The sequence below is a fragment of the Miniopterus natalensis genome, chromosome 2, assembly GCF_054644295.1.
Source record: "Miniopterus natalensis isolate mMinNat1 chromosome 2, mMinNat1.hap1, whole genome shotgun sequence".
NCBI classification, from domain to species: domain Eukaryota; kingdom Metazoa; phylum Chordata; class Mammalia; order Chiroptera; family Miniopteridae; genus Miniopterus; species Miniopterus natalensis.
Window position 1 is genome coordinate 35,949,667 of NC_142082.1, and position 18,188 is coordinate 35,967,854.

At 41.7% G+C, this 18,188-nt stretch overlaps 1 protein-coding gene across 7 annotated transcripts in view; it reads left to right on the forward strand.

The window, feature by feature from the left end:
- The window catches only part of DOCK9 (dedicator of cytokinesis 9), a 255,149-nt gene that overhangs the window by 179,085 nt on the left and 57,876 nt on the right, over positions 1-18,188 (forward strand). For all 7 annotated transcript variants that reach the window (XM_016203826.2, XM_016203830.2, XM_016203831.2 and 4 more), the window contains exons 21-32: positions 78-199; positions 1,320-1,406; positions 1,806-1,895; positions 3,324-3,439; positions 3,696-3,765; positions 4,657-4,782; positions 5,350-5,421; positions 12,702-12,848; positions 13,067-13,150; positions 13,787-13,898; positions 17,266-17,444; positions 17,689-17,802. In XM_016203826.2, the coding sequence (XP_016059312.2) occupies positions 78-199; positions 1,320-1,406; positions 1,806-1,895; positions 3,324-3,439; positions 3,696-3,765; positions 4,657-4,782; positions 5,350-5,421; positions 12,702-12,848; positions 13,067-13,150; positions 13,787-13,898; positions 17,266-17,444; positions 17,689-17,802 (1,319 nt within the window). The remainder of the gene's footprint in view (positions 1-77; positions 200-1,319; positions 1,407-1,805; positions 1,896-3,323; positions 3,440-3,695; positions 3,766-4,656; positions 4,783-5,349; positions 5,422-12,701; positions 12,849-13,066; positions 13,151-13,786; positions 13,899-17,265; positions 17,445-17,688; positions 17,803-18,188) is intronic.

Consider the following 18,188-nt stretch of genomic DNA (forward strand, 5'->3'; position numbering starts at 1 on the left):
GCAACTTAGTAACATTGGCTTTCTTTCTTAAGTTTTCCTATACTTACAGTGAATTTTTTTGTTCTTTGTTTCAACAGTGGGATATTCCTGGCTTCCTCTTCTGAAAGATGGAAGGGTGGTGACCAACGAGCAGCACATTCCCGTCTCAGCTAATCTCCCATCTGGCTACCTTGGCTACCAGGAGCTTGGGATGGGCAGGGTATAGGACTTTAAGATTGGTTTATCCCAATTCCTTCAGAAAACATTAAAGATCGACTGAAGCAACAATAACACAAAAAAGCACATAGTATTTTTTCCCGTACCAGCATTTTGGTTTTAGTTATTCATTTTCAAGTAAACGTAGGCCATTGGAAGGCAGTGCTATTAACAGTATCACAATCTATAATTATAGCCTGGGCATTTTAGTATAAGCCCAGAAGTAGCAGTGCCTCAGCAGGGACATGAATGAAGACTTGGAGATACTGGATGAGGTAGAAAATCTCTGCAAACTAGCCATGCTCAAATAAAGCATTCTTAGGGTCATGCAAACGATTAGGAATTGTCTTCCAGCTTAATGTAATAAGTCTAATAAGCAAATATCTCACCCACATGGTAGCTCATTCTGTTACCTTTCTGATTCATTAATGCTTGAATTGCCTCAGATGTCTCCAATTGGTTTGTTGGTTTTGCTTTTTTATTTTTTTAGCTATCTTAGATTTTATAGACATCAGTTTTATAACATGCTTAGATAAGGTTTGTTTCATTTCATTTTGAATGGTTTTAATGTTTCTTTACATTTTAAATAGCGCCAAATGTGGGCCCATGTTATGGAAAAATAGTTAAAATATTCCAAAATAAGGTTAAATCATATAACCTTCAGTTATAATTTCTAATCTGAACGTGAAAAGAGTGGAGGTTTCTGACATTAAAACAAGCACAAACCGACGTTGACCCTTTGACCTTGCCAGGAGTACTTACTGTCCTATTTGCTTTATCTGGCACCTTGTGCCATCACTTTCAGAATCCTGAACTCGAATTTGGTTAAGTCATTGGTGAAATAGGATTCTTTCCCTCTCAAATGCACAGTAATTCTTATAGCTGCAACTAAACAGGAAAGATAACTTAGAAAATCTAGTAAGAAGAGCATTGTACTTGGGAAAGAAAGTGGGCAGAAATTAGTGTTGGTTGCATCCTGCTGTGAGCCAGGCATAGGCATGAGTAGCAAGTCACCACAGCTGTTTGGGGCTTCAACACCACATCAGGACCCTCATCCAAGATGGTGACTGAAGCCAAGATCACTAATCTGTTGGGATGTTTTTTTCCCCCTCCATATTTTTCAGCATTGTGGTCCAGAAATCAAATGGGTAGATGGAAGCAAGCCACTGCTGAAAGTTTCAACTCATCTGGTTTCCACGGTGTATACCCAGGTATCCTCTATTCCATTAAAATTAGCACTGATTGCTCTGTGAATGAATTTGTATGATTTTTTTGGCAAAACAAGAGTCTAATTGATATTATATAGATATATTTTTACTCTATAAGTCCTCTTTTGAAGAAAGGAAGTAATTTAAGGTGCTCATATGTACTGAAATAAATGAACAGTACAAGTAACATTTCTTAACAGTTTTCCTTTTTTGTTGGAGGATCTTTTGAAATATTTTTAAAATTTTTTATTTTCATCTCTTTGATGTTTTCATTTTTAATAGGATCAGTTTTCATAGTCTCAATAAAACACTCATGCTGCAAGAAGCAAATACTTGTATTTCTACAGCAGATATGCTAATAAACTTTCATTTTCTTTTCTTTTTCTTTTCCACCCCCCACAGGATCAGCATTTGCATAATTTTTTCCAGTACTGTCAGAAAACTGAATCGGGAGCCCAAGCCCTAGGGAATGAACTTGTAAAATACCTTAAGGTATCAGATGGCTTTCTTAATAACCCCTTTTTAATGAGTTTGGAGTTGATTGGGTTTTCTCTCTGGTGGTGAGTGTTATAAGGATGCTCGTAGCTAGATGCTCTCACACCAACAGCTTCTGTATGGTTTTGGACAGTGTCAAGAAGGGGAATCAGAAATAGCGCTCCTCATACCTTCATCCTAGTCCCACGCATACTTGTCCCAGGTCAGATCTAAGGCATACTGTTCCCTGTGTAGGAAACCCTTCACACAGAGGCCGTCTGTGTTGAGTGCCCACTTGGTGTACAGCACAGTAACAGGCACATAAGAAGCAGTGACTTTAGTCTCACCATTAAGGAACTTCTAGTTCATTGTAGGCAATAACATAAGCTTTGAGAATGCCTAGTAAGTGGGTTCAAAACAAAACAGAACAAATAGTGCACGCCAGTAAACACAGCTTTGTGCAGGGTCAGGGAGATTCCTGGAGTCCATGCACCTGGGAGCAAGGAGGGTTTGTCTAAGGGAATTCTGTTCAAACTATGGTTCTAGGGGAACATTTTTAAAAAGAAAGTAGCTAAACGGGCATTCTAAGCATGGGGACAAAATATAAGAAACATAAGAAGTGGAATAGAAGCTTGGTTTATTTAAGCAAGGGAAACGGAACAGGGATCCTGAAATCACTGCTGTGCCAAATCCCCTTTCGGCTACCTCAGAGAACCCTGTGAGATGAAGAAGAGCCTCTGTATTATGTTTCCTATTGCTCCTGTAAGACATTCCCACAGACTTGGTGGCTTAAAACAACCCAAATTTCTTATCTTACCCTTCCGTAGGTCAAAAGTCTGACATGAGCTTCACTGGGCTGAAATCAAGGTGTTATTAATAGGGAGTTTCCTTTCTAGAGACTAAGGGTGAATCTGGTTTATTATCCTTCTCAGCTTCTAAAAGCTGCCTACATTCCTCGGCTTGTGGCCAGTTCATCCATCTCAAAGCCTCCAAAGTTGCACCTCTGACCATTCTTCCCTAGATATGTCTCACCCCCTCCCTTGGCCTCCCTCTTCCAGTTTAAGGACCCCTGTGATTACATCAGGCCCACCTGGGTAAGTCCAGGAGCGTCCCCCTATCTTAAGGCCAGCTGGTTAGCATCCTGAATCCCCCTTTGCCGTGTAACCTATTCACAAGCTCTGGGGATTAAGACATGGACATCTTTGTCCCTTATCCTGCCGGCCACTGCCTTCCATTTGTTTTAGATGCACTTATTCCATCCTTATTTGAAACTGAGTGGAAATTGCTTAGGGCTGGTTTACTTTAAGAGGAGTAACTCAAACTTTGGTATTCCACGTCTGTAGAGCCTGGCCGTGGAAGGCCACGTGATGGTCACTGAATGGAAATTGCTTAGGGCTCGTTTGCTTTGAGAGGAATAACTCAGACTTTGGTGTCCCGCGCCTGCAGAGCCTGCACGCCATGGAGGGCCACGTGATGATTGCCTTCCTGCCCACCATCCTAAACCAGCTGTTCCGAGTCCTCACCAGAGCAACTCACGAGGACGTCGCCGTCAACGTGACACGGTGAGAGAGGCATAAGGCGGACGCTCTCCTTCCCTTCCAGTCTGTCCACACCTGGAGCAGTCATACATACCCGGATACTAGTGTGTGTGAAACATTATATTTAAGAAATTTATTTTGATCCCATATGTAGAAATCCCATCTGATTCCTTGTTTCCTGTGCTGCCAATAGCGTCATCGTTGTTCTACTGTGATAATAATGAAATGTTTCCATTTTCACATTACTATTCATTGCTTTATTCATTCCTATGGTGTGTAGGGTCATTATTCATGTGGTTGCCCAGTGCCATGAGGAAGAATTGGAGAGCCACTTGAGGTCATATGTTAAGGTATGTAAAATATAACTGTCCCGATCATTTAAATCTGTGGCTCTCCAATTTTCCTTCTAAGAACTTTTTAATCTAGTTCTTTTGGGGTATATTTTGTGATGAAACCTAATACCTCTCCTTTCTCTTCTATATCACATAGCCAGTGCTTGCACCTGGATGAGGGAAAATCCAAAGAGGGGCAGCCATTCATTTATTTACTTAATATCATTTTGTCAACTACATTTCTCCTTTTAATGGCTTTTGCAAATAATGTGACCCAAATGATGTGGAAGTTTAAAGAAGACTATTAACTCCCTCTTAGCTAGGCCTCTGGTATAGCTTGTTGTCTTTTTCTTTTTCCCACCCAAAATTACCAGGAAAACTGCTTCTCCCAAGATAGGAAGGTTAGCTCTGGCCTCCATCTAAGTAGATGACTACATGGGACAGCAAGAGATGTTGTTGGAATAAATATCAACAAGCTCTTCATTTATATGAGATGTTCAGCAAACTCAGTGGCAGTTCCTGTTCTTAATAGTTACTTACATTCCACTTAGTCTTTGATACTATCAATTATAGCTGTGTTCCTTTAAAAAATAAAGTTTGGGTTGTTTAGGGATTCAGTTACCCAGTGTCGTGTGACACATTTTGTGAAGTCCTGAGGAGGAGGAGTGGGGGCTGAAGGACCCCTGACCTGAGTCAGGTGATTCACATATTTAGGTGGGTCCTCCGAAGACGTCCTGAGCTCCCTCTTTCTGTCACATGACAACAACCGTTCCCACCTTCCGTTTCCACACCTTCCTCTTGCACCCATGCATTTGTGCCTTGGTCCCTGGTCATTCTTTGGAGCCTCGTCAGCTTTCCGCTCAACTTGGAGAACCAGTGCATTAAAGCATCTTTCCCTTTTCTTCAAAGTATGCTTATAAGGCTGAGCCATATATTGCCTCTGAATATAAGACAGTGCATGAAGAACTGGCCAAATCCATGACCGCAATTCTCAAGCCTTCTGCTGATTTTCTCACCAGCAACAAACTGCTTAAGGTACGTTGGGAGTGCCAGTGTGACTCTGCAGTATTAAAACTGATTAAAGAAAATTCAGGTTCCTCTGCTTGATCAATTCACCCTTCTGTGTGCTTTTAGAGACAATCGCCACCTCCTAGTTCTTCAGTTACAACTTTGCTCCTTGTACTGGTGCCCCTGTTGAAGCTGCAAATTGTTATTGTACTCAGAGTTTCATGGCCTCTTAGGTATTAATAAGCCATTATATTTAAACCACTGGAAGACTGTGGGTTAGAGATTATACAGGCAAGTGTCAGCAGGCGAGACTCAGCCAAAAGGAAAGATTTCGCATCTAATTGAGCGGCGCCTATTGTATGGGTTGCTAAGCTTACACGCTTTATTTCTTGGTGGGAGGGAGTCACTTATTGTTGGACATGTGAAAGCAGGAGAACACCTGCCACACACCTCTGGTCTAATAATAATTTGACAAGAGGTTCAGCCATGATTTTGGGTCACATCTGTTTTATGTCAGTAACGTTGTCAGCCTAAGAGAATAAATGTCTCTTCTAATTGGTTATTTTTCTTACTGGAATCCTTTTTTTCTTTCAGTATTCGTGGTTTTTCTTTGATGTTTTGATAAAATCCATGGCTCAGCATTTGATAGAGAACTCCAAAGTTAAGGTATGTCACTTCATATGAGGGCTTGTGTGGCGGTGCTTAGGGAAAACTACCTTTCATTGTGTTTGTAGCTAACATTTATTAATGCTTCTTGTGTGCTGCTTACAGTACTGTTTTAATTACTTTCCAGTAATAAAGCATTTTAGCTTCATAACAACCTTATGGGGGAAGTATTAGTTTTACCCCTCATTTTATAGATGAAGAAACTGAGGCCAGGATGCTTGAGTTACTTGCCCAAGGCCATGCCGCTAGTGAACAGAGGGACCCAGGTTTTGAGACCACTCTGGCTCTAATGCCCACACGCCTCAAGCACTAAATCCAAAGAAAAATGTGTCTTTTCCTTTGACTAGCTTAGAAATCTTCAAGGGTGTTGAAATGGGAATAGTTTAAGCATTCATTTAAAGTGAATTTACCTGGTGTCTCTTAAGTGTCTTGAACATCCTAGACATTTCTCAGGGACTTGGATGAGTATCTGATGCTACTTCACGTCCTCTATAACCAATGAATTGACTCAGAGATAACTTAGCCTCTCCCCAGCCCTCCTTTCTGAGGTGCTGAGTATGTGCCTGTAAGACTCTCTGGGTCCCCATGCTGTGCCCAGGTTCATCTCTGGACTGATGCCTGTTGAGGCATGACTGGTTGTTGCTGGTTGTCTGAGCGTCAATAAATTTTTATAAAATTCCAAGGCAGTAAACACAGGTGGGATGTTGCAGAGTTCCTTCTGAAATGCACATTCTTGCAGTTGCTATTGTGACTATGAATTCTCACTGCATTGTAGCTGTACAGAAGTGGGAGCTGGAGGAGTCTGGGTGAGAGCTGGAGGCACTCGTGCCACCAGCAGCAGTTGTGGTGCCTGACAGCCTCTCTCAATGAATATGGGAAGGAGGGTGGAGCCACAGGCAGGGAGGGTCAGGATCTAGGCCATCTGGACTCTAGGAGGAAGCCTTGGGAAAGGCTGATGGATTTTTGTCAAGCAGAAGGTGGGTGGTTCAGAACCTAAAGCCGTAGTTTCCTCTAGTAGAGTGGGCACTAGTGCCTGACCAGATGGTTTCCTTTTTTCCCTTTTTTTCTTTTAAATCCAATTTTAACACACAGGGAGATGCCAGATGGAGGTGGGCCCTGTCTTCCACAGAGTAACACACCATCTGAATCATGCCAGTACAGCCTGCCAAGGGAAAAATCTAGCAGACTATCTACTTGGCAGTGTGAAGCTAGTGTGCGTGCATATACACGTGTGCATACACACACACATGCACATGTGGAGGTTATTTGGATATATTACCTTTCTGTTAAAAATGTCATTGCAGGATAGGCTTTAGCTCCATATTAGTTTGCACAGGCTGCCATAACAACTCCCACAGCCTGGGTGGCTTAAACAATAGAAATTTATTTTCTCACTATTCTGGATGCTGAAAGTTCGAGATTGAGATGTCTGTAGGGTTGATTTCTTCAGAGGCCTCTCTCCTTGGCTTATAGATGGCTGTCTTCTTCCTATGTCTTTATACTGTCTTTCTTCTGTGGGTGTCAGTGTCCTAATCTCTTAGGACACCAGCACTGTTGGACGAAGGCCACTTAATGACCTTCTTTTAACTTAATTACCTCTTTAAAGACCCTGTCTCTAAATACTGTCATATTCTAAAGTATAAGATATTAGCATGAATTTTGAGGGGACACAATTCAGTCCATAACAAGGTCACACTGGATTTTTTATTATTTTTGGCTCTAAAATAATTACTTTAGAGAGATTAATGACTTGCTTTTTTTTAATCCTCACCTAAGGATATTTTTTCCCTTGCTTTACAGAGAGAGAGAAAGGAGAGAGAGAAGGGGGGAGGGGCGAGGAGCATCGATGTGAGAGAGACACATCGATTGCTTGCCTCCTGCACGTGGCCCCACTAGGGCTGGGGATTGAGCCTGCAACCAAGGTATGTGCCCTTGACCAGAATCAAACCTGAGACCCTTCAGTCCAAGGGCAGGTGCTCTAACCACTGAACAAAACCTGCTAGGGCTGATTTGCTTATATTTTAAAATATAACTGATTTCAGAAAGTATTCCTTGTGCCCTTATTATGTGCAGACTCAAGGATTACAAAGTTAAATGTAGCGTGGTTTGTGTGGTCATGAATTTAGGTGGAAAAGTATACAATTAGACCATGGGAGCAATGGTCAAGGAGGTAACAGTCAGTTTGGAAACATAAGAAGTATATTTAAAACCAAGTATCAATGACATCTTTGAGACCTGTGATAGATTAATAAAGGGACTCAGTTGCATGTATGCTTTACTCCAGAGCCAAATTAAACCAATGTACCTTTAGGGATGGCAGAGACCTGACAGCTACCTGATGGTCCAACTCCTCCCTTTGTCCCCGAGGTTGAGATGGAAGTATAGACCCGTGAAGTAACTTGCCCAGGGTCACACAGCTGAGCAGAGCCAAGGACTGACTGAATCAGCCTCTCCCAGATGCTCTGCCATTTCCAGCCTTATAATCGAATTCTCCTTCGCCTCTGGGAAATAGTTTGTTTTTGGAACTCTGTGGAACAAACCACTCAAATGCTACCATGCACAACCTTTTCCTGAAGTTAATTGTATCTTGGTCCTAAAACAATATTCAGAGAGTTTTTAGAAGTAGCTTATTTTAAAATTGCTATCCAACTTAAAAATAAACATTGGCATCCGAAGGAGAAAACTTAACTATAACATAATTTACTATAAAAAGAGATTCAAAACACCTACTTACCACTTGGGAGAGTTGAATATTTTCACTTTTGGAAGATTCCCCTCTGACTTCCTCTCTCATGACACCCCAGAAACCATGCTGCTCTTTCCTTAAATCACGTATTATTAATCTAGGAACTTCTCTCACCTTTTTTGAAGCCTTTGTTTAGTTTGCCTTATATCTTAGGAGTAATGAATTTTATACGTTTGAATTCATTATTTTTACATTTGTCTTATACTTACATCTTAAGAATTATATGTCCTAGTCCCTGATCCCAGTGTTCGGAATTTAAGAGACCAGTTCATGATCACCATTCCTGTGTCATTGGTGATTTCCAAAATCATGGTCAAATCCGCTCAGTTTTTATTTTATTTTTTTTTAAATCCTCACCTGAGGATATTTTTTCCATTGCCCTTCAGAGAGAGTGGAAGGGACAGAGAAAGAGAGGGGGCGGGGAGATATTAATGTGAGAGAGACACATCCATTGGTTGCCTCCCGCTCACACCCTGACCGGGGCATAGGGATCAACTCTAACCCAGATACATGTCCCTGACTGGCATCAAACCCGAGACCCTTCAGTCCGTGGGCCAATGTTCTAACCACTAAGTAAAATCAGCTAGGGTGAGTTTTTATATTTTTTGACTGAAGATTATTAATAGCATCCAATGTGTTTAAAATCCTGACCTGATTTCCTTCCTCATTTGTGAGTTTTTCTTCAAATGCTATGACCAGGAACACACCCATCTTGTAGGGGCACCTGGGCCACCGATTCATATCAGAGCTAGGTAATGCTTTTAGTGTTGCTGACAGATACCTGGCATTGATCAGTATTGGGGGGCATAGTGTATGTGAGACAAGGCCTTCAGTGTACAATCCCCGTGTTAGTGGAGTGGTTCCATCTGGCGCACATTTACGTGGAGGGATAAATTTGCACGTTGGTTGCTCGCTTCTGGTGGCTGCTGCACTCTTTCTGAAGATGGGAGTGGCCACATGTGCCCACCTTCCCATCCCCAGGCAGACAGAGTATACTCTGTGACATTTGTTGAGGAAGGCTGTGGGTCATAGCCTCTCTTTGAACTAGCATCTAAACTAAGCAAATTTTTTTTGCTAGCCCCTGTGTTTCATAGGTGACATGTGCTCAGAATTTAAAATAAGTGGTTTTTGAGTATATGTCATTGAGGTCTACTAAGTTATAACCCACAACCCCATTCTGCCTCAATGGGCAACATATTTTAGGTGTTTTTTTTCTGTCATTTACATTTGCCAACTATAATTTCAGCAGACTGAAATTATATTTTGCGTTTCCTTTCCTCCCACATTGAATGAGCAAATTGCTAGCATTCCACAGGTGTACTTCGATGAAGCTGGAAAACCTGGCATAGGATAGGATGAGTGTATGCCCTTAAGTGTTACTTATTTAACCTTCAGCCATTTTCCTGGCTTAACTGAGCAAGGAAAGAGCTTTCATTTGAAAAGTGGAAGGAGGATGGTGTGGTTCCTGTTCTAAATGGACTGTTTGGACCTAGGTACAGGTGACGGCAGGATGTTTATATCCGTCCTTTCATCCGCGGGTAAATGCTTTGAGCAGCTGTTTGCTCTGTGCAGAGCACTGAGGAGCCATGCACGTGGAGCAGAGGATGCATCCTCAGCCTCAAAGCTGACATAGCCCTTGGAGAAAGAAGACATTCGGCTTGCAACAGTTGGAGGGGAGTGCAGGAGGGTGTATGTGTGAGCTCCAGAATGAGAGATTAACGTAGAGGTAGAGATGGAACCTTACCTGGGCCTAGAAATGCCACCTTTAGAGAAAAGAAAATGAGCTTTAGGCACAGGAAGGAACTCATGCCCAGGTAAGGCCTCAGTGGCGGAGCTCAGGCGGAGAGTAGAGGGAAAGAGTGAAAAACAAGACCAACTCAGAAACAACAATGAGATTATGGGGAGCTTTGAGGCCAGGCAGCTGATGATTTGGTAAAGACCATAGAGAGGTAGGGTAGGTTCTTGAGCAGGAATGACAAGATGGAAAGCGCTCATAAGCACAATGGTTTGGAAACTTTTATATCAGTGAGTCTGCTTTCCCCTTGGAGTTTAGCCCATGGAACAGATTAACATACCTGTTATGTTTTAGATGTCTGGGGGTTTTCTTAGCTCTCTAACTGCAATAATATGAAATGACATTTTATGGTGATGCTGATAAAGCCTTTAAAATAAAGATGTAATGCTACACCTTGTCACACTCAACAAAATTAGAAATATTTCTTATCATCTGACACCCATTCTATATTCAGTTTTCCCCCAGGTGTCTCAGAAATGTTATTTTACTATGGATTTTCTGAATCAGGATCTAAACATAGCCCAGACATTGCATTTGGTTTATGTGTCTCCAAAGTTTCTTGTTTTGTCAAACTGTTCCTGCTCTTTTTTTTTTTAATGCAATGTATTTGTTGAAGAAAGTGGGCCATTTGTCCTTTCATAATTTCTCACATTCTAGATTTAGCTGACTGCAACTTCACAGTTTTCTGTGACATGCTTCTATGTGCCCTGTCTTTCCTGTAAACTTATAGTGATACCTAGAGGCTCAACCTCATTCGATTTGCTTTTTGTAAAGGATGCTTTGTAGTCAGCACTACTGCATCACATCAGGAGGCACACTATCTGGTTGTTGCACTTTTAGTTATGATAGTATCGAATAATAGATTTACGTGGTGCTCCACCCTGTCCATTCATTATAGAGTTCCCCATCCACTTTTCATGGTTTAGCAACCATTGACTCAGCCTCATGCTGAAGGCCACAAGCTTTTTATGGGAGACCTGTTTTTCAGTAATGGCTATCTTGGGTCACTGGCAGTCATGCCTGGTGGTTAGAGTTGGCCTTGCATGGGTTCCTGGAAGCTGATAATCTATTGAGGCCAACACCTCAGGATACAGTTATTGGTTGCATGTATGGAACAGAATCCATTTGTAATTTCAAATTTTACTGTATTGTTTTTAAGTGAACTTTAAATTGATATTACTTGATTCTTACCTCACTTAATTCTTTGGTTTATATAAGTTTACAAAGATTTTCTTGTTATTGGTTTGAATATTAAGATTATTATAAAGCTAGTATTTCAAAATTTTATAATAGGTTCTGGTATTTAATGCATAACATAAAGCATGCTTCCATGTCAGAAATACTAAGTTCCAGGTCTAGTGTTACAAAATACTGTTTGTTTCATATTGGGATACTGGTTTGGTTGCTCCAAAGCAGACCAAAATAATTGTGCCTTAAATAAGATAGAAGGTTCATCTCTTACTTTTGGAAAATTATGAGCCAATAGGCAGTTCGGAGAGTGAGGAACCTTGTCCCCCAAGGTCTTTTAGGGACTCGCCCTCCTTCTGTCCGGTAATCCAGCCCAAGTGTCTTCCTTATGCACCCGGTGGAGAAACCGGCTCACCACCACCATGCATCCCAGGCAGTGGTAAAGAAGAGAACTTGGAAGGCAAGCCACTCCTTTTATGGGCATAGCTGGAAGACACACATGTCACTTCCTCTTACGGCCTCTCAGCCAGAACTCAGTCACATGGCCCTTATCTAGCCACAAATTAGGCTGGGAACTGTTGTCTCTAGCTAGACAGCTGTGCGCCTCTATAAAACCTGGGGGCTCCACCACTAAAAAGGAGGAAGAAAGTAGGGATATTAAAAGATCAGTTAGTACTTGTTAATGACTCTCTCTAAGCTTCTGTTTCCTCATCTGTAAAATGGGAATGAAAATACCCCCCCTCTTGCGGCTGTTAGAATCACATGCATGAATGGATAAATGCATGGAGCATCTCATTCAGCCCCCTTCACATTGCAGGCCCTATTAAGTGGTTCCACTTATTACAGGCAGGAAGGGGGCAGCGGGCATCTCAGAGCAGAGAGAGCACAGGCCTCGGACCCATGGTAGATCTGGATTTGAATCTTGGTTAGGTGATGGCTGTGTGACTGAGGACACATTTGCTTAACCTCTCTGACCTGTAAAAATGAGGGTCAAACTCATAAAGTTTAATAATAATTAATAATAATTCAGTTAAAAAGTACATAAAAATATCTAGTGCAGTTCCTGACATGTAAAAGATATACAGTAAATGGTAGCTAATTGTTGAGTGGTCTTCTAAGCGGTTTCAACTGGCAACGTACAATCATCCATCTTTGTCTTTTCAGTTTGAGTACTTGAAGCTTAAACCTAAGGCAGTGTTTTCTAAAGAGATGTCTGAGCAGTACAGGCATGAGAATCCCCAGAAGTGCTCGGGAAAGCACAGCTCCTGATCAGTCTCTGACTACCAGCACATCTCCATATTTCTGTAAACATCTCTAGGGTGGCCTTTATCATGCCAAAGTTTGAGATCTGAGGTCTAATCCACAGCGCTTATTTGAAGTATTAGCATACTTGTACAGTACTTTGAGAGGAGAAAGGATAATTCATCTTATCTAATTCCAGATAAATAAGATTAGAATGCTGGGGGTTTTTAAAAACGGACTCAGGGATGAGATATTTTCCCCCAACGGGTTGCAACTTAAAGCAAATTGTTTGCCCTAAATTCTTTTCAGGTTTTGCGAAACCAGAGATTTCCTGCGTCCTATCATCATGCAGTGGAAACAGTTGTGAATATGCTGATGCCACACATCACTCAGAAGTTTCGAGATAACCCAGATGCATCGAAGAATGCGAATCACAGCCTTGCTGTCTTCATCAAGGTGGGCGCTCCGGGCAAGAGGGTGTCCTCTAAGTGACGACTGAAATGTCCTTTCTCGAGGAGTAGCTAGTGTACAGTAGTTCATAGTTGCTTAGCCAATGTAAATGGTATGTTTGCACTCTAAAGGATAAACTTGTTAGCAGTAAGGACTGATTAGAACCCAACTTTCCAAAAACCCTGGGCTTAAGTACTTACCGTTGTGGGTTGTTTTGTCCGCAGAGATGTTTCACCTTCATGGACAGGGGCTTCGTCTTTAAGCAGATCAACAACTACACCAGCTGCTTTGCTCCTGGAGACCCGAAGGTAGTGTGTGTTGCATGCTGTTCTTTTCGTCTCACCGATTCGCTTCCAGAAACCCACCTGTTTCTCTTGGTTCACATCAGAATTTTCTTTCATTCCCAGAGACACAACTCACTCCCCTCTCTTGAAGATACTACCTAGTACTCACTTGGCGTTAATGTGTGAGATGTTAGGGACGCGGGAATTCTGAATGTGAAATAAACATATCTGTTTGATTTTCTTGTAAACCCCTGAAGTGACTTCTCAGCTGCAAAACTGGAAGTATATGTGTTGGGAGTCATGATTTATTTAGCAAGGAAATAGAAGTAACGGGGGCCTTTCTCTTACCCATCTTTTTTGTTGTGTTCAGTCTGTGTCTATAATTGTAAGCCGCCTGAAATCCTTCATTGAAGTAGGAGGGACATAAATAATAAATGCCCTAAAAACCAGTGGAGAACATCATTTAATGAAATGTGTTCTCAATTTTCAAACAAGTCCCTGTAGTCATTCTAAAATCTAAAATAGCGTAGAGCATGCCGTTCCAAGACAGTCAAGAAGCTGAAGACTGGGTCTGTTGTTTCTTACAGGTTTTTTAGGATGCTGTATAAAGTGTCCAGTGAGGTATTTAACTTAGGACTAAACTTCTTTTTTTCCCTGCAGACCCTCTTTGAATACAAGTTTGAATTTCTCCGTGTGGTGTGTAATCATGAACATTATATTCCGTTGAACTTACCAATGCCATTTGGAAAAGGCAGGATTCAAAGATACCAAGGTAACCTTACCTTTACCTATAGTTACTTAGCCTTTTCACTAAGAGAGTCATTTATTTTTAATAAGATGAGAGAATTGACTCCAACATGACATTTGAATTTCTCATTGATGGATTAATTTTTTTCTAGCTAAATTTCAATGTTAAAAAATATTGATAAAAATGTCCTACGGGAACTTACTTGTCAGCAAACTTACCCGACTATAGATCACGTTAGTGTGACCCTGTTTCATTGAAACGCTCCTTTGTGTAAACAATAGAAATCCATTTTACTTACTGTAGTTTATTTTTATTTGTTTCACTTTTCCTTTTTTCTCATGAATTAGCTTTTCTTTCACCAGCCGTGGAGTCAAATGAAACTCCTGTAGGTAGGTGTGGGGTGTGCCGCTTGCTTTCTTGCATTTCCCTCCTTTAAAGATAAAGGATGCAAGTCATTGCTGAAGTGCTCACACATGCTCTTCATCCAGGCATTGCCCGTGCACTTCGGGCCGTTTTTAAGCTCGTGATAAACCAGTGAATGTCTTCTCGCTGTAGCTGAGACACTGCCCTAACGTCCCAGGGAGGCGTCTTGCTTTTTGCTCCTGGGCCTCTAGGATGCTTCTTTAAGAAGTAAAACAGACAAGAAAACCTGTTCACTGCAAACGTGTACCATTCCACCATTTTCATAGCCCTTGTCCGTAGCGGTGGCGGTAACCTAAGCACAAGCAACACGGCTTTTCACACGCTTTTACGTTTGCATGTTGGGTCTGTATTAACTGTCCCGTATCTTTCAGTTCAGCTCAGTCACTTCTTTACCTTCACTGAGTAAATCGAAGTAGTCTGCCAGGTCTGCTGAGTGATCTTTGCTGGGTTTGGTGCCTCGTTTGTGCTCAGGATTATTTATGCTAAAGGAGAGAAAAAGTGAAGGATGCCACCAAGCTATTAATAACACCTAAATCAACTGACTCTGAAATTCAGAGAGAAATATGCAAAGGCATTCATTCAGAGACATAAATATCTTCCCCCTCAAACAGACTCAGACTGATTTTTAAGGTATGAGAAGAGGGATTGTGGCCCTAGAGTTGGCATTCATGCATTTAACAAATATTTACCCAGCACCAACTATTTTTAGCCTCAGGATACAGTCCTGGGCAAGTGTCCACAAGCGTACAAACCTTTGAAGAATTTTCGTAAGGTTTTATTAGAGCCAAACTGATGACTGTTGCCAGGAAGGTTACCCTTATTTCTAAGGAATGTAGCCTAGATGCACAAAAACAATGGATAGGTCTAGCTTAAGGCAAAGATCAACCTTTTACTAAAAAAAGTCATATGCCTGGGGTGCCACTACCCGCCATGACCTGCCCAGTTAGGAATTTGTGATCAGATCGCCCTGTGAGGTTACTTTCCGTAGAACCCCTTTTCATCCACACAAGGAGGATCATCCCTGGCTGTTTTACCTAAGGGAGATTTATAGAATGTTAGAGTGATTATTGCTAAGGTGAGAAAAACAAGGCAAGGAAAGGGGGTGTGAAACAGGGTGACATTTGAGATAGGGTGACCAGAACATGGCAATCTGAAGAACGTGAGGGGCTAGGGCCATGTATACATCTGGAGACTTTCTGGGCTGAGGTAACAGCCTCTGGTCCAACCCCTGCCCAGCTGTCTGGTCTCACTCCCTATTCTTCCCCATTTTTCAGACACACCTGCTACTCCCAGCTCCTCATACATAGCAGGCCTACCCCTGACATCCCTCTACCTCCAATAGCCACCTCTCTGGGGGAAACCTCATTTGCCTTCCCAGCCAGTCACAGCATCTCCTATGTGGTACCTGCCAGGACTCCTCCTCACCCTCTCCCAGCACCACACTGGAATTAATTGCTCTCCACCCTGCACTTCAAACCTCATCACACCCTCCCTCACCTCACGGTCTGTTACCAGTCCCCTTGTCCTTGGGGACCGTGACTGTCTTTTCCTCTCACCTGTCAGGGTGCTGAGGGCGGCCCTTTAGAACCAGTGGCTGGGCAATGAGTGTATGCTGCTCTCTGCCTTCCGCTGTGACCCAGCAGGGCCAATTGCTTATCCTGCAGAACTGAGTGAGCTAGAAATCCTTCAGGTGCCTGGCAGACTGGCACAGACTCCTAGTTGAATGCTGGGTATTTGGTGACAAGAGGGACTGCCCCAAGCATATGGGCATGGGTCACCTACAGATACTTTACCTTGATAAGAATGATTTTTTATAATGATATAATGAATTTTATCATTCCCCTCTCTCCCTTTTCACTACCCCTCTTCTTCCTGCACATACACACGTACACACACACACACACACACACACACACACAGTTAAACACATAAATAGTTTTCTTCTAAGGTGTTTATGTGGATTCAAGCTGTGAACTGTCATTTGGATACTCTGGGCTTAATGTAAAGAGTATACATGATTATTCTGGAAAGAGGAATAATCTTTCGCTTCTGCTCAAGGGCTTCATAGGACTTGGGTCAGTATTCTGGATAGGTTTAGAAGTAACTAATATGAAACTAAAGTCAAAGGAAGGGTCAATAGATTTTCCTCTAATGGATTCAGTATAAAAGTTAAAATCCTGGCCACAGCTTACTGGAAAGACGTTTCAGCTTCAGGGTGATGTTTACCTGCTTTTATTTGCCCTCTTTCAGTACTTTCACATTTGCATCTACCTTTTTTCCAGAAGAGCTTTTAGTTTTGTCATTTAACTTGCTGATGATTTCCTAGTTTGGGTTGGTGTTTTGTCCCTTTTGTTTTAGTTTACTTGCTTTTAGAGGTACAGAAGTATTGAGTATATTTTTTAAAATTCTGCATTAAATAAGTTCTTCATTTAATGATAGAAAAATAAATAAGGTATTTGCTAATGTGTTAATTTTAAGCACATTGGATTTTAATGGATGTACATGGGCTATTACTTGCCAGGAAATGGGTAAATGAACTCATTTAGTAAAGAGCATTTTAATAGACGATGTATATTTATTTTTTCTTTAATTACATGTTTGTTATCCATAGACCACTCCTCTATAATACTGTCAATTAGTATAACTTTAACTTCATGTCAATAACAGAATTACACTTGTAATATATGTTGTTCTGTATTCTAAAAATTGGTACTAAAACTATTCACCAACTGAATTATATAGGATATAATATGCTTCAAAATCAAAATCCAGTGCAATCATTTGTGTTTAAATGTTGCTTTCAGTTAAGAGCTCCATGTGTTAAGAAGTAGAATAGTATCTTAGATAATCAGACTTTTCCCACTGGAAGCCACACCCAGGGTGGGCTGACTATAGAGGGTGGGTTTGGTTTTTATTTTATTCAAAGGGTGGTACCTTTTAACTAAAGCAGTTTCTGTCCTCATTTCAGATCTTCAGCTTGACTACTCATTAACAGATGAGTTCTGCAGAAACCACTTCTTGGTGGGACTATTACTGAGGGAGGTGGGGACTGCTCTCCAGGAGTTCAGGGAGGTCCGGCTGATCGCAATCAGTGTGCTCAAGAACCTGCTGATCAAACATTCTTTTGATGACAGATATGCTTCAAGGGTGAGTGGTCCCCAAAGGAAGGAAATACAGATTAATAAATATCCTTTATTTTAAGTAATATAAAGAAAGTAATCAATTAAAAAATTAGTGTAACAGCATTAAGATTTTCCTCTGTTTATGGAGTACAATCTAATAGCAGTCTTTATAGAAAGTATCTAAATACTGGAGATGGCTAGTATCAGGTCAGTCTGTCATTAAATTCTCAGAGCCTGGGATAAACTTACAATGTGTGCCTTTGTTTTAGAGCCATCAAGCGAGGATAGCCACGCTCTACCTGCCTCTGTTTGGTCTGCTGATAGAAAATGTCCAACGGATCAACGTGAGAGAGGTGTCCCCCTTCCCTGTGAACCCCGGCAGTGTACGTAAGCCTATTTACATATACACAGCCTGTGTTGGTTTCCTGGGGCTACCCTGACAAAGTACCACAAACTGGGTGGCCCAAAACAACAGAAATGTATCCTCTTACTGTCAGGAGGCCACAAGTCCAAAGTCAAGTTTGTCGGCAGGGTTGGTTCCTTCTGGGTGAAGAATCCCTGCTTCTATCCTGGCTTCTGGTGGTTGCTCGAAATCCTTTCATTCTTTGACTTGGGACTGCATCTCTGCCTCTGCCTTCACATGGCCTTCTCCATGGTGTGTCTGTGTCTCTGGTGTCCTCTCCTGTGTCTGGTGTCCTCTCCTTTTCTTATAAGGACACCCTAATCCAGGATGAGTTCATCTCACCTTAAATCTTAATTGCATCTGCAA